Source organism: Protopterus annectens, chromosome 5.part0 (genome assembly GCF_019279795.1).
Source record: "Protopterus annectens isolate FY-2018-M chromosome 5.part0, PAN1.0, whole genome shotgun sequence".
In the NCBI taxonomy this organism is placed as follows: Eukaryota; Metazoa; Chordata; order Ceratodontiformes; family Protopteridae; genus Protopterus; species Protopterus annectens.
Genome location: NC_056735.1, coordinates 1,776,951,514 through 1,776,971,913, shown reverse-complemented (window position 1 = coordinate 1,776,971,913; position 20,400 = coordinate 1,776,951,514). Strand labels below are relative to the sequence as shown.

At 41.0% G+C, this 20,400-nt stretch overlaps 1 protein-coding gene across 1 annotated transcript in view; it reads left to right on the top strand.

The window, feature by feature from the left end:
• Nucleotides 1-20,400, top strand: part of LOC122802414 (zinc finger CCCH domain-containing protein 13-like) — a 1,157,483-nt gene that overhangs the window by 778,952 nt on the left and 358,131 nt on the right. Inside the window, exon 12 of the mRNA XM_044072036.1 lies at nucleotides 9,670-11,034. Coding sequence (XP_043927971.1) covers nucleotides 9,670-11,034 — 1,365 coding nt within the window. The remainder of the gene's footprint in view (nucleotides 1-9,669; nucleotides 11,035-20,400) is intronic.

Below are 20,400 nucleotides of genomic sequence, written 5' to 3'. Positions count from 1 at the left end.
CTCCCCCTACAATCACCAGCTCAGCAGATTCTGCACCAGGAGACCTCACAGCAAGGCCTGGAAAGTGGATGCCTTATCCTTCCAGTAGGTAAATCTCTCAATCTATGCCTTTCCCCCTCTGCCCCTTTTCTCAAGAGTATTGCTCAAGATAAGACAGGACAGATCAAGGACAATTCTGATTGCCCCGGACTGGCCACGCCAACACTGGTACCCACTCCTGCAAAGCCTGTCACCGATGCCACCCTGGCACCTACACCAGAACCCAACCCTGCTCTCTCAGCAGGGGCGACAGATCCTACATCTGCAACTACAAACCCTAAATCTTGCAGCCTGGCTTATTCCTTGAATTCTCCCCCAGTAACCAGCCTAAGCAAGCAGGTGCTGGATATCATCATTGAAGCCAGAAGACCCAGTACAAGGAAATCCTATGCTGATAAGTGGAAAAGGTACTGCTCCTGGATTCAATCTAAAGGAGAGGGCACAACCCTGCCCTCCCTGCCTCTAATCCTGGATTACTTAGCAGATCTACTCCACAGAGGCCTATCCTTCTCCTCCATTAAGATCCATGCCTCTGCCATTTCAGTTCATTGCAACACTGAGCCACCTCTCTTCTCTCACCCTCTTATCAAACAGATCCTGAGAGGGGCAAACAACTTAAGGCCGCCAAGGAGAGCACTCACCCCTGCTTCAGACCTTAACTTTGTACTGGAAAAGCTCGCGCTACCCCATTTTGAGCCTGCAGCGTCAGCAGAGCTAAAATTCCTCTTTTGGAAAACAGCCTTGCTTCTGACCATCACGTCAGCTTAGAAGAGTGTCTGAGCTACAAGCACTTATGGCTGTGGAACCCTTCATTATTTTCCATGTGGACAGGGTTTCCCTCAAGACTAACCCTTCTTTTATGCCTAAAGTGGTGTCCAATGTGGCTCTCAATCAATCCATCCACTTGCCTACCTTCTTCCCTAATCCTCAAAATAAAGGGGAAATGATCCTGCACTCCTTGGACATGCACAGACAGCTCAGATTCTTCCTTGATTAGGACTAAGCCCTTCAGAAAATATGACCAGTTACTAGTCAGCTTTGCAACAGGGGCAGAGGGCAAGGCCATTTCAAAGCAAACAGTTTCCAAATGGATAGCACATTGCATCCATTTCTGCTACATGCACTGTGGGAAACCAACCCCTCAGGGGATCAGAACACATTCCACTAGGGCAACTTCTACCTCTACCTCTACAGCATTCCTCAGGGGAGTCCCTACCAGGGACATCCTGGAAGCTGCTACCTGGAGATCTGTTCACACCTTCACCAAGCTTTACCACCTGCCCATCTTTTCCAAATCCAGAGTAGGTTTTGCAACAGCAGGTCCTGCAAGACATTCTAGCTAGCCCTAACTCTTCGTGACTGCCTCCACCCTTCTTTAGCTTTGGGAATCTACCCAAGTGTGATGACTGCAACAGTGAAACACGAAGAACATAGTACAGTTGTGTACACTTACCATAAATGTAGATGTTCGAGTGTATTCACTGTTGCAGTCCTGGTTTCCCTCCCTCCAGCCCCATATTTTTTCTCTATCTCTTTCTCCCGCTCGCTCTCTCTCTATACATATATATATATATATATATATATATATATATATATATATATATTTATATTTATATGCCTTTTACTACCCTCCCCCTTTTCAGGGGTATTGGTATTTACTTTTACTGGTGGTTTCCTCCACCGTAACTTAGCTCCCTATTGGGCTGCTGACATTTGGGGCAAGAAAAATTGATGTAATGGTGTTAGCTGCCTGTTTTTATACCCCTGACGACCTGACGTCAGTCCTGGAGCGACAGCAACCGGCGCAGAAATACTAAGTCTCTGGTATTCAGGCTGACTGAGGGCTTCCTGCAGGCAGATGACCCAAGTGTGATGACTGCAACAGTGAATACACTTGAACATCTACATTTATGGTTAAGTGTACACAACTGTACTTTGTCCATGCTCCTTCCTGATCAAGTAGCCTTTGTAGCTGGATGATTAACCATGCTGCAGCATCTCAACTTAATATCCTGTTTCTGAAGCTGGCCAGCAGTCATGTTCCTTCTCTAACTTGGTGTTTTTCCCCATTTACATAGCACTGGGTAAAATTACTAATGCAGAGAAAACCCAGTGAAAAATTGTAATTTGTCTACAGCTTTCCATTTTCTGTCACATCCCTGTATTTCCATGCCTAAATTTCTCAGTAAGTGCGTGCCAAATTAGCATGCAAGACTTGTGCCACCACTGTTTGTACAGTCTCTGAGAAGCGCACAATACTGGTAGCGACCCCATGTGGTGTCAGTTGTGGAGGGTTCACCTAGTTAGCCTGCACTACAGGCTGCACCTTAGGGACTAGTAGGCTTAAGTCATGGGTTCAGAAGTACATTGTTAGTGGAATTCAGCCTGAAGCCCTTGGCAGCCCAGCACCAACCTTATCCCCATCCATGCTGCCTTTAACTAGCACACAACCCAGTGCTAGTTCTCAGTCTCTCACTGCCCATTGCCTGCGTAATACATGCTTGTCGCTGAAGCTTATGCTCTTGGGTAGTTCAGTGGTCATGGTAATCTCTCTTCCTTTGTGGCCTGTGTGGATTCAGAGGATTTTGATGCTGCTGTCTTTAGAGACTGATGTATATTGAATTCACTCTCTATCCATATCCTCATCAGATTACTTCTCCTTTGGAGACACCCATTGGCTTATGGGGGACATCTTGTACTGACCTCTGGTCCCTTTTCTTCTCCCTCAGAACCGTATGGTATAGTTTTTGAGGAGCAAATCTGAGAAGCTTTAGATTAACACCACCACAAATTATTGGTTTTAAAAGTAGGATAGTGTCATCCAGATGCATCTTGTTTCTGTCTTGCAAGCCCTAAATAAAAAGCTGAAGTCCTTTACAGTCTTCCACAAGACTGGACAGAAAAACTCACTGAGGATCCTCATACTGATTGTGACCTGTTTAACTTAGCACAAGACTGAAACCACAGAACTTTGCCACCTTTCCATCTGAGGAGTCCAAAGCTGTTGGCAGTTGTTGAAAAATAGATTACACCTTTGCCATGTTTGGTGCATAAGTATCTCAGCTGTTCATCTGATTTGCCCCATTTTCAGTCCCAGCTGGATAAGCTTGATGACCACTTTAAATGTGGGTTTAAGGAAGCCCTTTGTAACACTATCTACAATGTCTACACTGAGATACCATGTGCTCCATTGTACTTTTAAATGCATTGATGCTTTCACTGGGACCTCAGGCTTGTGTGTAGACCTGTACTGGATGGAGTGGCTGAAGTTGTCCTTTTTGAAGGAGGAACTGATTAAGGTGTCCCTGAGTGCCCATTTTTGGGGAGAGAATGCTGTATAGCCAGCTGCCGCATATTCTGGTGGATGACTTTCTGAGGAGGAAACAAGTTTTCATCTTGGTAGAGGAATTATTTGATTCCTTCCTGTTCAAGACCTGGCCAGTTTCAAAAGAGAAAGTGGCCACTTCAGCATCCACAGAAGGTCTTTAAGCACCACATGATCTTGCCTTCTGCACTGTTGGCAGAGTTAACCAAAAGGACTACTCCTGTGGCCTCCCCATACCTCTCCTGACTCCATTGTTGTGGCGATGGGATTAAAGATGTTCTTGGAGTTTCACTGTTGCAGTCCTAATTTATTGGATTTCCTACTTTGGAAGCCCTTGGCCGATCTGACTGCCAGAGATTTTTTTCCTCTTCTGAAGTGTAAGAACACCGTGTCCGATGTCACTACCTCTGGATATAAAGGGAGATGGCCAGTGCCATGACCTCAATTCGTTCTTGCTGTAGGAGCCTGAAGCAGAGTGCTAGTCAGTGCATCAGTTGGTCCACACCAGAGAAAGACTATGCCTAAAACTAAGTACCCCATTGGGGAACTTCTCATGTGTTTTTGACTAATGTCAGAGATAGTTAATAACTGTCTCTTCTGTGGCAAACAGATACCACACCAGGACTTTAATTCTTTTTGTGTGACTTGTTTGGGCCCTGAACATGACATTCCTGTCAGTTCTGTGCTTACTTTAATATTAGAATCATAAAGTGTAGGGCTGAGATTCTAGCCATACATATTTGCGAATCATTAGTGCCTTCACATACCAAGCCGTCTACTTGTCGAGCTGAAGTTGATCTCCCTAGGTGAAAAAAGGAAAAGAGCATCAGACTTAGGGCCTCAGATGACACTTGTTCATCTTTGGCCAGTCCAGGGCTCTTTCCTGCTCCATGAATCTTTTCCAAAGCCTGACGTTGTTATTCAGCATTAAGAATTCCATCCTCATTCCATCTTGTTAGATACCTTACTTCAGAAAGTCTTTCTTCCACTGGAGAAATTGGAGCACTTGCAAATTTTTTTCTCAAAACAGAACAGAAGAGAGCAACTGCCAGTGAGTGGTCTAAGGGCTCTCAAGTACACGGGCATCCAGTAAGCTGATTATACCATCATCCAGATTGCATATGAGGAAAATCTAGTGATACCTCAGGTCCAGCCAGAGCCAGCACTCAGTCATTGGGGGATCTAATACCCCATTTCTACCAGGTTCTAAGGAACTAGAGTGGTGGGTCAAGCAAATCAGTCAAAATAGGGGTTATCTCCTTACTCGGAGGCCATCCACCCAGGCCATGACATATGCAGATGCTTTAGATGTTGTTGGGGGGCATTCACACAGGACTTTAAAATTCAGGGGATGTGGAATGCAGTCCAAAAGAAGCAGCAGCATGTAAATGCAAAAAGAGTTAGATGATGTTGCTTAAAGCACTCAACACAGTTCTGGACAGAGAATGCCATTCCACGTAGTGACGGGCAAACATAGGCATGTGGTACATCGGGTGTATATCACATAATCGAAATCCCAAAATATCGCACACCATAAGCTCGAACTTGGAATGTTGAAATGTGATATAATCGAAAGCTCAAAACAGCAAATTTTTTCCCAGGGAAAAAATTTGCTGTTCCAAGAAACACACACACAACACAAGCACACCAAAAAAAGTAATCCACACATATACACTTAAAATCCTATTTCTAACCCTACACTAAACCGTACATACACTACTATCTATCCACTTACCTTAACCGAAAGCCTAAGGTCCGTAACTATCGCACACTCACCTTACCCGCTCCCTAACCCTAAGGTCCCTAACTGTCGCACACTCACCTTATACGCTCCCTAACCCTAAGGCCCCTAACTATTCCCATTCCCACACTCACCTTAACCCGGTCTGTTCGAACACTTACCTTAATCCGGTCCACAACCTTCTCACCACAGTGGAGAAAATAGCTAAGTGGCAGAAATAGCCCACCAAATTCTTTCCCTAGGAAAGAATTCAATGTTCTGCAGCATCTCTATTTTCAATAAATAGATGTTATATGGAGAAGTCTTCCTTTTAACTCGTGCACATGTGATGTGTTCCTCAGACAGACCTATTTACATCGCCACACATCTGAAGAAATTCTACTCAAGAACATCAAGCAAAGAGGCTTGGACAGTTGGTAACCTTCTCCATCAACTGTGCAGGTCTGTTTCTGAACTAGTTTTCTTCTAATCCCTTTTCTCCCCAGGATGATCCAAAACCTGTGACAGTAAACACCAAAAATGTTTTTGATAGCACACACACTGCCCAGGCAACCCTAGCTCTCCCTCATCATTGAGATGCCCAGGTAGACGCATCAGGTGCTGTCCACAGTGATGTCCTTCATGCACATCATCCTGAAGACACTACAGCATATAGCTTGGATGATTTATTCCTGATGACATTTATACACCAGTATGCACAGGACTTGCTAATTCTTCAGGAGACAAGAAAGCCAACCACTAGAAATCTGGTCTGTCAGGATGGAAGGCATTTTCCATCTTGTGCCTGAAAGGAAGACAGGATATTAACCATGCACCCAAGTTAGTGATTATTCATTGTCTTTGTGAGCTTTTAGAGAAGGGCTTGGTTTGTACCTCCACTGTAGTTCATCTGTCCATCTCAGTTGGTTAGCTTTCAATGTGCCTTAGCCACCATTAGGCCGATAAAACAATTCCTTGTGGAGGTGTTACATTTATGATCACCTTTTAAAAGTATTGCCTATCCTTGGAACCTAAATGATCCCCTTGAAAAACGTATCCAAGCTCCTTTTGAGCTTGCTGGCACAGCACGTGTAACAGTTTTGACATGGAAAACTGCTCTGCTAGTAGTTATTACATCATCCAGTAAGAGTTTCAGAGCTGCAAGCTTTGACTTTTTTTTGTCTTGTGTAGGGATAAGGTAAACCTGAGAACAACTCCATCCTTAATGTCCAAAATAGCAACATCTCAAAATAGGGAGAGATAGAGAAAATCTTACTGGTATTTTCACAGAACTAAGGGCAGTAGAAAATCCAGCCAATCATTTGTTTCCTTTGCTGACAAAAAAAAAGAGGACTAGACTGTGTCCAAACAGACTATATCTTTAAGGATAGCAGTGTATACACTTGTGCTGCTCTCCCAAGCGAAGAAAAAGCAGCTAGGTGCAGTCAAGACTCTTAGTGCAAGGGAAGCAACCACATCCATGGTATTTCTTAAGGGATCAGCACCAAAGCTGTTCCTGGAAAGAGCCATTTTTTTGTCTATACACATCTTTTCAAAATGCCATGTGTTGGGCATTAATTCTCAAGACATGAGCTGGGTTTGTTACATCTGTTTTACAGGGCATAGTATAATCCAGTCATCTGTGTCAGGCCACCTGTCCCCCTGAAGCTCTAGGAATTTTCACACTAGTTAAAGCAACTGCAGCAGTGATCTAAATGAAGAGTGCAATACAGTAGGTTCCTACCCAGTAAGTGTAAATTTACTGTAGCAGTACAACCGCCCTACCACCATTCCCTCTTGTTCACATTGCTTCTCTTAACTAAAGGAATCCAGGCTGGGGTGAGATACCACTACTAGTATTCCTTACCTTTGCCCTCCTCCTTTCTTGTTCAAGGTCTTGTGCCTGCTCAGGTCTGAGTAGCTGTTGGGAAGCCCTATTTCTTCTCTCTCCCCTTATTGAGAAGGTAAGGCTATTTTTCCTTGCTCTCATATTGTCTGTTGGCTTTGTTGATACCATGCAAGGGCTTTACTCTCCATTCTGGCAAGAAAGCTGTCAGACTGTATAGTTAGGTAATACTGAGCGTATCCTGACATCTCAGGAGGACTGCATCTACAACACTGAGGGGGAAGGGTTCTGAGATCTAGAAGTAGGGTCGGATATATCTGGACTCTGTGACTGAAATCCCAGTAGTCAAGACCCACAACAGTGATGTACACAAACATCTATTATTATGGTAAGTTCCTGTTTAATTATACCATCTACACACAGTGAAACTGACAGCCGGAATGATTTGATACCTTTACTCTGTCAGCACCTGTTCTCACAAGATGTGCCAAGTATTACAATGGATGCTAGGCGGCCTGTTATTGAAGGCTGTATTTGGACAGATAATAGAGATTTTCTCTTTGGTACCCAAAATGTCAGGGGAACCATTGATTTTGAAATACCTTGCTGATTTATTTGCAGCTGTGGTATTATTTACCTCAGTGAAGTTGTATTTATTCATTGTATGTGCTTGTTCTATTTGGCTGTCTGACATCTTAATGGGTTTCCTATGGACCCCACCCATTAGCTTCTGTATTACCAGTAAAGCAATTCCTCAAGGTGTTCTCCACTTAAGACCTCCATAAAAGAGCAGTGGCTTCAATAGAGGACTTAAGTTTTGTACCTAAAAATTTGACTTGGTTCATTGCTACTCTAAAAATGGAAAACAGCCTTGATAGCAGCCATTAGGTTATCCAGAAGAATTTTTGTACTCCAGGTCCTTTTGTGCAAGAAGTCATTTTAGTCTTCTGTAATGACACCATTAACTTATATAAATCCTTCCTTTGTACCTTAAATGGCAATACTACTAGGAGTAAACCAAAGGATTCACTTGTCAGTTTTCCCAGTCCTCAGAAAAGAAGGAAATGGTTTTCGCACTCATTGGATGTTCATAAACAACTTGGATATTAACTGTTTAGAACCAAAGACTTAAGGAAACTTAAAACAGTTTTTTTTTTCTTTCACCTGCAGTAGGGAAGGAATCCAGTTACTAAACAGAGTATTTCTAAATTGCTTTCTTGTTATATTACCTTCTGCTATTCTGCCCACTGTAAAAAACATGCAGTAGCAATCATGACCTAATCTGTAAGGGCTACTACTGTTACCACTGCCTTTATTAGAGAGGTCAACACACAAGCTGTCCTAGTCACAGCCACTTGGACTTCCACCTACACTTTCATTTCTGTAGACTAGACAGCCTTTCCAGGGGTAGGACATTTTTCCACTGCCATTCTACAGTGACTCTTGCAGTCTTCCCCAAGTAAGTAGCCAGCCTTCCTATTAGGTACATAAGGCTTGAGAATCATCACAAAGGTAACTTCTGCAAAGCTGGTCCATATGAAGAATGTAGTACATTTATGTAAGGAACTTATCTTAGTAGATGCTTGAGTTGGATCGATTACAAAATACTTGCCCACCCCTCTTTTTCCTTCTTACATACTTGGGGCATCCTAGGCCTGGGGTGAGTACCACTTAATCCCTTGTCAGTTGCTGTTCCTCTTTTGGAAGAATAATTTTTGGGGTATATGCGCAGGCTTTAGGGAGGGCACCAAACCATTTCCGTCACTGTGATGGGTACCTGAGCATATGCAGTCTGCTCAGAGACAACACAAGGACTGCCATGGTTGTGGTCCTGCCTATTAAAAAAGAATTGAAAATGGTGCAAACTTGCTCCCCCCTCATAGAGTGTCATAGCAGCTTTCCTAGGGAGAATGACTCTGTTCAGATGAGTAGGGAGGTTACAGAGCTCTAGGAGTTGGGCTAGACATCACATATGGCCTGTGTACAAGTTTCCAGAAGTTGTTACTGCCTCAGTTATTCTACTCAAACATCTGTCATGATAGCTTCCTTGCACAACTGTACCACCTTTGAGAAAACACTCTTCAGTGGGTGCCAGTTACTCTGTCTTTGTTCTGTGGTCTGTAAAAATGGTCTGTCCTTTTTTGTCTTTCCTTTGTGGCTGCTTATTGCATGGGGCCAAACTGGTAAACACAGAAGTTGGGTACTCTCTCCTAACTTCGATCATGATGTTTTGATATAAATTAGGGGAAGCCATATAGAGATTTTAAGAATTTGTGTCAAACTGAGGATATGAAGGAAGAATCCTAATACATATCCAATACACAAGATTTTCTTACAGATCAACTGGTATGATCATTACAATTCTGTTATTCAGCACAATTTTTGTAATTATGTCCCTAATATGTGGAAGCAGCAGTACCTAGTTTAACTTTGACATGTGCATATGTGCTAGAAATAGTCCCCCTCCAAAAAAGAAAATTGACAGCTTGTACTCTCCATCATAAATGTGGTCATTCACTTGAAACAAATTCCATATGTTTTGTTAAGAATTACATAAAACGAGTTGATATATGCAGAGTTTCTTTTTTGTGTAGTAACTTGATGTCCAAAACATTTGATAGCTTTTAAAGCACTGGAGATATAAAAATAAACACATAAATCAAAAAAGTGCTGTTTGTATATGTAATAATTCCAGTGGTGAACAAGAGCATTTACTTTTTTCTTTTAACTTTTTCTCAGATGGAAGAGGCAAAAGGGAGAAGGAAAGAGAAGGAAAAGAAGAGAGAGATTATGATGCATCACAAAGAGCTTCCAGGGAACGTAAAGATGACAGAGAATCCAGAGATAGCCGTGACCGAATTAAGCCAAAGGACACAAAAGATCGTCGAGATGTCAGAGAAACCAAAGATGTTCCAGAAGTCAAAGAAACACGAGAATACAGGGACAGTAAAGATGCACGTGACCAGAGAGAAGGCAGGTCTGCAAGAGAAGTACATGACTTTAGAGACCGGGATAGCAGAGATTCCCACAGAAAAGAGGAACAGCATCAGGAGGAACGAGGCTATAGGAGTCGGGGAAGAGATGAGCATACTCGTTCTGATGCCAGGAATGATGCTAGAGATGACTCTAGGAATGAAGTTAAAAGTGACTCGAGGAATGATGTTAGATCTGATGTTAGATCTGATGTTAGATCTGATGTTAGATCTGATGTTAGATCTGATGTTAGAGCTGATGTTAGAGCTGATGTTAGAGCTGATGTTAGAGCTGATGTTAGAGCTGATGTTAGAGTTGATTCTAGAGGTGAATCTTGGAGCGATGCTAGGAATGATTCTAGAAATGATACTAGGAGTGATTCCAAGAGTGATGCTAGAGCTGATTCCAGACATAGTGCTAAAACAGATTCCAGAAATGATATCAGAGTTGAGTCACGTGGTGATGTTAGAGTGGACTCTAGGAATGATGCCAGAGGTGACTCCAGAAGTGATGCCAGAGGTGACTCTAGAAGTGACACTAGAGGGGATGCTCGGAGTGATACCAGAGCTGACTCCAGGAGTGATGCTAAAGTTGATTCCAGGACTGATGCTAGGGGAGACTCCAGGACTGATGCTAGAGGTGATACTAGAAGTATTACCAGGGGTGATTCTAGAAGTGATATCAGAAGTGACACAAGAAATGCCAGAAATGACTCTAGAAGTGACACCAGAGGAGATGCTCGAAATGATGCTAGAGGAGAGTCAAGAATTGATTCTAGAGGGGATTCCAGGCTTGATTCTAGAGTGGATTCCAGAATTGATCCTAGAAATGACCTAAGAATTGAATCTAGGAATGATTCAAGAATTGAGTCTAGAAATGACCCTAGAACAGAACCAAGAAATGAACCCAGGGCTGATGCCAGAAATGACTCAAGAGTTGATTCTAGAAATGACTCCAGAAATGAACCAAGAATTGATTCTAGAACTGATTCCAGGAATGAACCAAGAGTTGACTCTAGAAATGATTCCAGGAGTGAGCCAAGAATTGACTCCAGAAATGAACCAAGAATTGACTCTAGGAATGAAAGGGCAGGCAGAGGTCGAGGTAGAGGGCCAGAGACCCCAGAAAAAGGTGTGTTGTTTTATAATGTCAATTTTTTTTCTTAACTACTATTAGTATTTTATCCGATTTGTTTTCAAAGGTATCTTTTGTTTCTTGAAAACCTTGACTGTTGATGCCAAGTGAATGAAGAAGCTGTTGCACAGTTTAGGGCAGGTGCTTGTGTTTAAAAACTGCCATTACAAAGCTGCATCTGCTAGAAGTGAACACTGTTTACAGAAGACTGGCTGGAAGACTATGTATTCTATATTGTCAAACATATGGGCGTTCCATTAAAATATGGAAACACATCTGCAATTTTTCAATTTATATATTTACTTTTAGTCCCTTTCTTGTCTGTCACTCATCTCGCAGTAACCTCGAAAATCAGTAGCTTTTATTCTTGTCAAAATGAAGTTGTGTTCTTACAAACAAATCTCCAACTAACAAGGAATATAAAACTGTGTGAGTGGGGTTATTGTCATGGTCAGTTTTCTTGTCCTCAACTCCTCCTTTTTGTGCATATTGGGACATACTAACCCTATAAACTGTTCTCCTTCTCAGAAACAGGAGACATAATTGATAATGCAAAGCTGTATTTGTTGTAAAAAACACATCATCCATGCCTCAGGAAACACATCTGGATAACAAATGCAAGATGCAGCAAATTTATTTATTTATCTATATATTTTAATTACTGACATTTGATTACCAGGAAAGTCAGACTGGGTAAAAGCCTATTTTTAGTGGAGACATGGGGAGAAAAGCTCCAAATTATTTAAAAAAAATTAAGAACAAAAATTTACAGTCTTCAAAAATAAAACAAAAACATCTGCAGTTTAAATAATTATAACAAATTAGAGATCATGTAAACATATTAATAAACTCATTCACTCCAGAGCAGCTCTGAAAAAGCTGCCTGCTTAATTCCACCATAGGAACAGTGCAGCCTGAGCTCATTTTCAGAAAATCCATTTCTAATACCATACAGAAAACAAATGTTCATAACTCTCTAACTATAAGAGCTAGACTAAAAATGTAACATGAAAGTTGTTCAGCAGACACTGACCTTTCCAATTGTGTAAATGTTGATAGTGCATATCAAAGTCTTTATTAAATATTTGGCAAGGAATGTTGATATTGTGCATATTTTTTACCTTTTTGGAAAAGCAAAGCACAATATCTTGGTCAATGTACCATGTAGACCCATACAATTTGTATGTAATTTGTTAGTATGAATGTCAGCTTTAAAATGATACCTTAACCATTACTGTGTGATGCTCCTTTATGTAGATATTCACAGAAATATGATTAATATAATATTAATCATAATTGATAAATAAAGCATAATATCTCATCACCTGTAACAGACAGAGCCTACATATCCGTGTAGAAGTTGTGGATCTCAATGTCAGCTTCATAATGATACATCACTTGTGTGATCACCATGCTCCCTTGGAAAGATATGGGCATAATAATGAGAAGTGTTGTAAATGTATAATTTTCATAATCGTACAAAACTAAACAAACTGTGATATCTGCACATGTGTACAGTGCACAGATACAGTTCTTTTACCATGTTGTAAGGAGTAACAATGTCTTCAAAATGAGGTATTACTTTGCACACTGACATGCTCCATTGCAAAGTTATTTACCAAAATATGAAAAAAATAATTTCCATAACCTGAGTCCTAACAAAACTGATATATGTACATGTGTACAGCATACAGGCACAATTCTTTTACCATGTTGGAACCAGCAATACTGTCTTCAAAATGAGGTATTACTTAGCACATTCCAGGTGACAAAAAAATCACAATTTCCATAACCTGAGTCCTAACAAAACTGATATATGTACATGTGTAAAACAATTGTTTTACCATGTAGACACATATGATTGCATTCAGGAAAATGATGAGATATGCACAATCACCAAAAGTGTGTGTGTATATATATATTTATATATATATATATATATATATATATATAATATATATACATATATATATATATATATATATATATATATGTATATATATATATATATATATATATATATATATATGTATGTATATATATATATATATATATATATATATATATATATATATATATATATATATATATAGGGGTAGGCAGTTGATGATGAATGAGGGGGGTTGCTTGCAATGACTCCAAGCAGAGAAAAAACACAACCTGGCTTATGCATTCATCAAAGTGATAACGACTTCTACTTATGTGAATAACAGTGACAGCAGCTGAGACTTTTCCCAGAAAAGTGATAATGACTAGCAGCTATATTGTAACTGCACATATTGCTAATGTGATAATGACCTTCCTTTCATTACTGCAAAGGTATGCATGGTGAACACAGGTGATAACTGCTGCACATAACCTGTTGAGTAGGCATTCATTATATTACTTCGTGCAGCTATGTAACACAGACTCAGTTTAATCAGTAAAGAGAAGACCTGAGTCATTCAGTCAAACAGTATAACACCTAGATGTTACTGAGCCCTCCCACATATGACTGCCAGAGCCAGGAATATTGCCCAAAATATATGGCTGCTCCATGCTGGTACTTTTGTGCAAGTAATAACATTTATGTCACTGAGCCAAACACTGAGTATAATCATAAACAGAAATGACAAAGTCAGAAATATGTAAATTACCTGGCTGATCCAAAAGTAGTAAATCATTTTATCTTGCCCAATCATCCCTCAAGTTAGAATAAGACACAGCAGTGAAAAAGGCAGCATTATTGTCCAAAATATCTGGGCGAGCTATGCCAAAAATCAACAATATAATACATCTCGCACAGCCTTTCATCCCACCCAAACATGTTGTGGCAGTCTGACCATGTATGCAGAAGCACTTCCCTGATATTCAATTAATTATTTCAACAAGCAACATCTTCATTAGTATGTCCAGGTAGACACATGCACCAAAATGAAACACTCATCCAAGTGACCCCTTCAGTAAAATGTAGAGGTATGCATAATCATCAAAATGAAACATTTACCCAAACGACCCTTCAGTAGCATTTCCTAGTATGTGCAATCACCAAAATGAAGCATTCACCCAAGCGAACACTTTAATAAAATTCTTGATGTATGCACAAGCACCTGAATGAAATATTTCCCCAAACTACCCTTCAGTAACATTCCCCAGCATTAGTCAGTAGAGAAGACTGTTTCAGTTTATATTATTCAGGAGAACCAGTGCCCTTTCCTCACTAGAAGAAAGTCTTTTTGAGCTGCATGTTACCCAATTTTGTATGTGATTTTTTGACTGTCTTTCTGAACTATGTGTTGCTTACCATCAAGCCATTTGCCAGACAAAAGTCTAGAATGGGCTATCCTTTATTTTTGTTGCCCCATCCATGTGGACCCAGGGAGTCCTCCTATCCTGTTCTGCCTGTCCAGATATGTGCATTCGGGTCATAGATTGCAGTCACCAATTCTGTCAACACCAGTTCCTGTTTTGCTTTGTGTAGTAGGTCTTGCAACTGCTGTCTGAATGTACTGTCTTCCCCTCTATCACAGCCCTGCTGTGGGGCATAGGCTGATTATGAATACTGCTCTGTCATTACACTGGAGTCTGCCGTAAGTCTGTCACTACTTCTGATGACATCCCTCACTGTATTGTGAAGCCTCTCCCTCATCACAGTTCCCACACCATTTCTGGGGATCAGTACTGTAACAACTTGTCACATGGCACAGTCTTTACTGTAAAGGTTACCAGACTTGTTATAATGCTATGATGAAAGCTAGGCACTAAATCCCAAGAAAGCCTGTCACAGTCATCAGTTTGTTTGTGTCTTTCAGCTTTTAGGGGTTGCCACAGCGGAACTCAGGTCCGCTAATGATTGGCAGTTGATTTTTACGTACCAGCTTGCCAGGCCTGACAAACAACCTTCAACGAAAGAACGCCCCTTCATGCATGTCTCCACGCAGAAGACGCTCTAGCTGAGAATTGAACCGGACAGCGTCTTACTGTGAGGCGACAACGCTACTGCAGCACCACCACCGCGAGTCATCAGTACAACTACAAATTCACCTGAAGCATAATGAATGATCACATTTAATGACCACTGATGGCAAACAAGGAGGGGATTTTAGAAAATGTACCATATAAAATGGTAACAGTTGGTAACTGTAGAACAATCCAGAGTTTTAGTTATAGAAATGTTGAGTAATTAGTGGTAAAGAACTCAATGTTTTTAAAAAAAACTGAATACCAAAGTAATTTGCATTCAAATAATCAAAGAACATTTACAGCTTCTTCTCAACCAACAATGATGCCACATAAAAGTTTTAACCAAAAAAAAAAAAAAAATGTGTGCTTCATTGTAAATATTTGTATCCCAAAAGGAGTCCATTATCTAGGCACAAATTCCATACTCACAGTGATGCCCAGCAACTGTAGGTAGCACTTACTGCCTAGCAAATAGCATTCTTTTCCAAAACTATCCTGGTTATATGGAAAGTGAAGTTGTTAAATTCTATAGTGTAAGACCCTGTCTGATTTAACCAGTACCCTAATCCTGTCAAGTCAGCTTTGCATCTAACTAAAGGTAGTGGGACATCTGAAAAGGCTACAGTTTACAATGTTAAGGACATTTACAAGCTCCTCAGTTCACTTAACTGCTCTGCAGTTATTTTCTTGTGTTGTAATTCTGTATGCATTGGCTAACACGGGTACTACCAGCAAAGTTTCACTTAGCAAGTAACATAAATGAACATTGGAGTACAAGTCAGTGAATATGCTTTTCTGAGAAGAGACGCTCATTTTTGCATAAACAATCATAGCACAGTGAGACGCTGTTTTCCCCAGCTACACCACTAAACAGACTGGAGCGGCAAGGGTAGCATCTTTCTACATTACCAAAGAAAAGCTCAGAATTATCTACTTCTGTAAGTTCAGCTGGAGTACAGCTGCTTATCTAGTGTTCTGCCTGTTGTCTACTGCAGTGAGGATGGGAAAGGAGGAAGTGGGAAAATCTACCCAATTGCCTTTATCTTGTTAGTGAGCAAAAAAGCATTTTTACTCGGCAACAGACACACCAAGATACATGTGATGTCACTGCATGCTACATCAGTATAAGCACAGTGGATGACATAGTACTCCTAGGAGTAACCAGAAATCCTGAATGGGATCCTCAAACATACTCAAAACATTAAAGGCTGGTGCTGGCATCCATCGTGCTTCCTACTTCTCAAGAAAAGCAGGGCCACAATGCATGACAGCGCCTTCCTTCACCAACTGCAAGACAGGAAGTGTTCACCTTGACCTAGTTACTTTTTTTCAGCCTGACATAAAAAAAAAAATCCAACACAACAGGAAATTTGGGTTAATAGATATCCACTGGAAGAAAAAAATGCACAATGTCAATGGCAAGAGAAACTAACTCGCACAAGATGACAAGAAGTAAGGGTTAAAAGACATCTAACAAGAAAATGGAAGTACACAAAATGGTTAAGAAAATAAAAACGGGGGTGGGGATATAAATGCTAGTGCCATGCAATTTTTACAGCTAAACAGAGAATCCCAAGGCAGCCCCACCAAACTGTGACTGCACTAAACACAAGGTTGCCATTATCAGTGTAGACGGACTAAACATAGTGGCACAAATAAAAAAGCTTACAATTATCGCAAATGGGGAAAATGAGCAAGTGTACAAGTACTGGTAGACGAGACAAGTCACAGGATTGACCACAGGTCCAGTTCCTATTTCATAAGATTGCTATTTATTACTTATGCTTGCTTATAGTGTTCGTGAATTATTCCTTTGATAATACAACATGTACTTGTCTACAGTAGCAACTCATGCAATTCAGATTGACAAGGTACGCTTGATAAGAAGAGCGCAAACATAGCTAAATTTTAGATAATGAACATGTAAGGGACAAACTTTTCCCGTTAAGCCACCAAGTTAACCTACACTACAGTACAATATCATACACTCCTTGAGACATTGCCCACCACAGTAAGTTAAAAGCACAGCTGCACACTTAAGATGTTCAGACACAACTTCTGGGGATGCCATGCACTCTCGTTATAAATACACTTATAATCATGTGGCAACAACTTCCCGGAAATTACTATTCCACGTACAAGACACAGTACAAATGTCACCAAACATTATGTGATGGTTATTAATTACTAAACATCTCCCTTTTTTAAAGACATAGAAACAACCGGAATGGTAGTCTGAAAACCTAACTAATAGCGCACTGAAGACTCAAAAGGACTACAGTATTTGCTGCCAAAAGGGTTTATACAAATACAAAATTGTGCAAAACAAGAAACAACAAGCAAGATCCAAAAGAAGAAAAAAAAAAGATAAAAATAAGCAGTGAATTCCCACAGCTGCAAGTAGAACAGTCTTATCACATACCTGGGGCCAGAACTAGCACACATGGTGCTCAGATACCCCTTTAAATAGTTACACAAAATCCTTCAGACTCTGCAAGTTACACATCTTAATTACTAAACAAGTATTTTCATAAAAAAAAAATCAGGACTACACAACAAGCAATACATACCGAACTAATCAGCACAAGCCTGGGAAAAACAATCAACTATTATAAAATTACAACTACTACTGTAAATTAACAGTTCAATCGATCTGAATGCTGACACACACACACACACACACACACACACACCTCTTCTTTCACACAGACATACATTCTGCTTTCATGCATGCATTCACTCACACAAGCATACAGACATAAAACCACACTCACCCACCCCACAAACTGCAGATAAGCAAACAAGCAGCAAAAAAAAACTCATTTTACTTAGCTGGAGCTGTTAATTTACAGTACTCTGTCTCCATACTCACTCGCTGTCACGCGCGCACACACACACACACACACACACACACACTGCTTTCATGCATGCATTCACTCACACAACCACATTCACTGCAGACAAGTATGATGCCGGTCTCCATTGTAGCTGACTGAGTTTCAGCAGGACTGTGGCTGTACTCTCCTCATTCCAGCAATCCAAGGGGGACAGAAAAAAAAATAGAGGTATCCAGTAGCAAAGCAGCGAATGTTTGCAGATGTATAGAAAAAAGGACAAAGGTGCTGTTGGACCCTCTATTAATTTAAGCAGGACAATGGCAACTTAGAACAGGGGTGGAGGTGTTATGCAAGCAATGGTTTACATTGTAGGAATCTGATTGGCCGCCACTGCTTCATTCAGAAAATGCAAATGGAGTCTGCTTAGGTGTAATCATAAGAAAGAACAGTAAGCATTCCACGGTGATTTTCTCATAAAAGTCCAGTAGGACCGTCCGGTAACACCACTTTAAATCATAAGTTGAGAAGGTAACTGACGACCTTCAGTTACTTTTTCAACTTATTTTTCATCCATAGCCATTATGTCTATAAACGTCCTAGCGCTGCTGGAAGGCACTCGGGGGTAACAGCTTGTATTTCCAATCGTCTCGTAGCGCGCTCGGATGTAAGCATAGAGGCGCTATGAGATGGTATTCAGGGTTAATGAGTTAAGAAGTGATACAAGGTATATGACAATCATTTAAAATTTAGAGAAGTTTTAGACATTTTCTAGAGAAATTGAAGTTAGGTTAGTCTAATGCGAATAGGAATTGTAATACGACTTGAGGGAAAAACAGACTTATGGTATATTTAGAGAAAAAATCAGGGAAGATAGAAGCATCTACCTGGACTTCAGTTCATACGTTTACTAAGCACTACAAGCTAGATTTAGCCTCAAGGGCAAGAGCTGGTTTTGCCAGATCTATCTTACAAGGTCTCATCGAACAGGGACCACATGCCTCCTCCCAGGCTCGTACCTAAAACCTTTGGTACTCTCCCCTACTGTGATGAATAGAAGGACAATAGAATATGTCCTTCTCTTCCATGTTGCAGTATTCAGACCTTCCCTTCCTGCCCCTTCTTGCATCACTTTCCTTTCTTGCTAGCTACCTGTGGGATCCCAGGCCTACAGCCATTCTGAAGGGGGGTACATGCAGACGTTACTTTTATGGCCTACGTCAGTTTATGGCTGTGATCGGAGATGTCACACGTACCCCCCTGCTCCAAAGACTTTTGTATACTGGCCAGATGTCCGGTACTTTAGGCAGTAACCTCTCCCTACTGTGATGAATACTGCAACATGGAAGAGAAGGACGTCTAAGGTTATGGTAAGTTCTTACACAACTGTTCTTTAGTTGATGTGGCAGTTCTAACCAATTAAGGCTTTTCCGTGCTGTACAGTGGTGGGTTCTGAAAGGAGCATGTCCTGCAAATTTAGCAACTTTGTCATAGCATTGTTCAAGTTTTAGTTTTTGTGAAGCCTGGAGGCTAGTAAGGATGGGAACGCAATGTAGAAGACTGGGAGGTGATAAGTAGTGGCATGTGTAGATGTTCTTCGTGTTTCACTGTTGCAGTCATTACATTTGGGTAATCTGCTGGCAGGTTGCCCTCAGTTGGCCTGATTAACAAAGTCTTGGGTCCTGCGTCGGTTGCTGTCCCTTCTTCCATGACGTCAGGTCGTCAGGGGTATAAAACACGCAGCCGACACCATTACATCAGTCTTTTTCTTGCCGTGCGGTGCCCAAAGCAGAAGCAGTTCGCAAGTGCTGGTCGGCCGACTCCTGAAATTTTAGTTTTCGAGTTTCAGAACCGAAGTCTTCAACTAAAAGCTAAGTACCCCGTTGGGGAAACTTTTTTTTGCTCCTTACCGATGTCAGTAAAAGTTAATAATTGCATTACTTGTGGGAAGCAAATACCTCATAAGGATTTTCATTTGTAGTTTATTCCTTGCCTAGGCCCTGACCACAACGTGCCTTGCTGTCAGTTTTGTGCTAAATTTAATCAACGCACGATTAAAAGTCGCTATATTTTTGCTTCTAAATATTTTGGCTCAAGATTTAATTATCCAGAAATGTCGTCTGTTAGCAATCCGACTACCGGAATACCTAAAAAAAACTCAAAGAAAAAGACAGAGACAGACCATCGAGGTCCAAAACCGACGACGACACTTCTCCTAAGCCAGTCGCCGGTTCGCCGGTATTCAGTGAGGCGCTTTCGCAGCCCCTGATACCCGCTACATCTGATTCACAGGCCTCTATTGAGACCCATTCAGAGTCCGGTATGCCATGAGATACTTCAGTTATGGAACCCGTGGATGTCTCTACCTTAGATGGGTCCGGAGCTGCTGTGCAGGCACCGGCTTCTGAGGGTGTTTTCAGGCCTACAGATTTGAATATTAGACCGACGCCATCTTCAAAACTAAGGTCAAAATCTAAATCTATGTCTAAAAAACCAACGCCTAGGCCACATGTGCAGGCCCCTATGCCTAAAAAACAAATGATCAAAATGGCTGAAGATTTAATTACTCTGATCAGGGGTAGCCAAC